Source organism: Aplysia californica, unplaced genomic scaffold (genome assembly GCF_000002075.1).
Source record: "Aplysia californica isolate F4 #8 unplaced genomic scaffold, AplCal3.0 scaffold01616, whole genome shotgun sequence".
Taxonomy (NCBI): Eukaryota; Metazoa; Mollusca; class Gastropoda; order Aplysiida; family Aplysiidae; genus Aplysia; species Aplysia californica.
The window spans coordinates 60,242-62,150 of record NW_004798886.1 but is presented as its reverse complement, the minus strand read 5'-3'; the positions used below and the strand labels follow the sequence as shown (position 1 = coordinate 62,150).

Sequence of the window (1,909 nt, the reverse complement as noted above, 5' to 3'; positions counted from 1 at the left end):
ACTCACACACTATACTACACACTATTGCACATACACACACTTTTTATTCTCTGTTAAAGAGGTTTCACTTACTTCGAATACTTGGAAAGGATCGAATCTGAGGAAAGACAATGTTGACAAGGATTAATGATGTGACCAATCAATGAGGCTACCTCAGTTTACAACACGGTTCGACCAGATAGGGTCGAGATCCTGAAATGTCTCTCTCGCCAGCCGATTGAGGAGGAAGATAGGGAGGCAGAGGCCAGTACTGCTGTGGAGAGGATGGTGCTTTTGGGAATACAAAAAAGGAAGCGGAAAATCTGGCACCCTTGCAGGAAAAAACAGAAGAACGTTCAACCAGATATGCACTGGCACAATCAGTGGAAAGACCCTAGGCGACATTTTGGAGAGAGCAACGGAGCATCAATGGACATGTCCGGAGTGCATGGATGTTGCTTCCCGAAACAATGAACAATGAATGACCAATCATTTCTGGGGTTGATGAATACTTCCATAGCATAATTGGTCGCCTTGAAGCACAAGCGGGCTAACCCAGATTTTGGTAACCAAAAGTGGGCATTGCCCTACCTATAGGAGAATTTTGATTTCATTGGTGTGTGTGTATATCTGTTTGGTAACAAAGAAAACTCTCCTTGTATTTTAAGAAACCGAAGAAGGGGCAAAAACGTAACCTTTGATTTTCTCAAAACAGCATTTTTCGGGACAGCCCCCCCCATGTGCTTAAAAGTGACCAATTGGCGGGTGGCTATAAGTTGATCCGTTAGCCCAGGAGGCACCATGCATGACTGTGTAGAAGATAGCTTTGGCTCGAATCTAGAATAAAAGGTGGTCTTGATTTATGGTGAGTTTTTGAGTCTCTCCTTCCATTTTATAAGTAGTTTTGGTTCTATAAGAGGTGGGCGTTAATTTTGGAGGACTTGTCTCTTATTGGTTGGCGGCTGAGGGCACCGCTGGTAAATCCGTCAGGCAACGGCTGCTCTTTGCCCTCTATAAAAGTTCCGCTGCAAAGCATTCGCACCATGGGCGCCCAAAAGAAGGGGGAAAAGCAAAACAAAACAAATTAAAAAACCACAAACAACAACAACAACATCAACAACAACAATAACAACAACAACAACAACTACATCAACAACAGTCTCGCTATAACAGTCGAGTGGGCGTGTCACCATTTCTCCCGTTGGCTCTAGTAGAGTGAAATGGTGCTCTCAATAACGAACCAGAAAAACGTCAAAATGCACGATCTAGGATATTATGCTACAAGTCTATGGCTTAGACAAACAAATGTATTCTTACGCTGGCTCGGAGCGTGGAAGCTTCTTCCGAAAATTTGACATCACGATGCTGAGGCAGAACTGTGGCAGGCAAAAAAATAATCCGTGGTAGGCAAAATGTCTTGAAGACTGCTTCAAAATAATTCGGGTTCCTTGAACTTCCTGGATTTCAATTCTGGAAACTCAGGCATTGTGTGACCTCTGGGAGGGCGTTAACGTCGTATATCCGTAGCTTTCAAGTCAAGAGATTCTGTGTGGGAGATAAAAGAAAGAGATTTGTCAGATTGGAATGGGGAGAAGAAGTGGCAGATAATGACGGTCTTAGCAGGAAAATGACAAACGGAATAATTATTCTTAATGGAATAATGCTAAATAATAATTGAAGCATATTAGAAGTGTTCCTTAAAAAAACAACAACATATAAATAAACAAACAAACAACAACAACTATAAACCAAGGACGAATTACAGTTTTTTTAAATATTTTAAAAAGACGAAGACTGAAGTCAATCTATATTCCTAGTCACACAGTGAGGATTAGTTGCTAAACAAAACTAGGACGAAAGGTGGATGGGTGTCCGGATTCTAAACGGAACAATAACGAATTGTGTGCGAGTGTGTGTGTGTGTGTGTGTG

General features: G+C 41.8%; 1 protein-coding gene across 1 annotated transcript in view; it reads right to left on the bottom strand.

The window, feature by feature from the left end:
- Window positions 1-72: 72 nt before the first annotated feature.
- LOC101850231 (cytosolic phospholipase A2) overlaps window positions 73-1,909 on the bottom strand; it is a gene marked incomplete at its 3' end in the record, with an annotated part of 22,777 nt that continues 20,940 nt past the window's right edge. Inside the window, 2 exon segments of the mRNA XM_013090877.2 lie at window positions 73-97; window positions 1,297-1,524. Of these exon segments, the coding sequence (XP_012946331.1) occupies window positions 73-97; window positions 1,297-1,337 (66 nt within the window).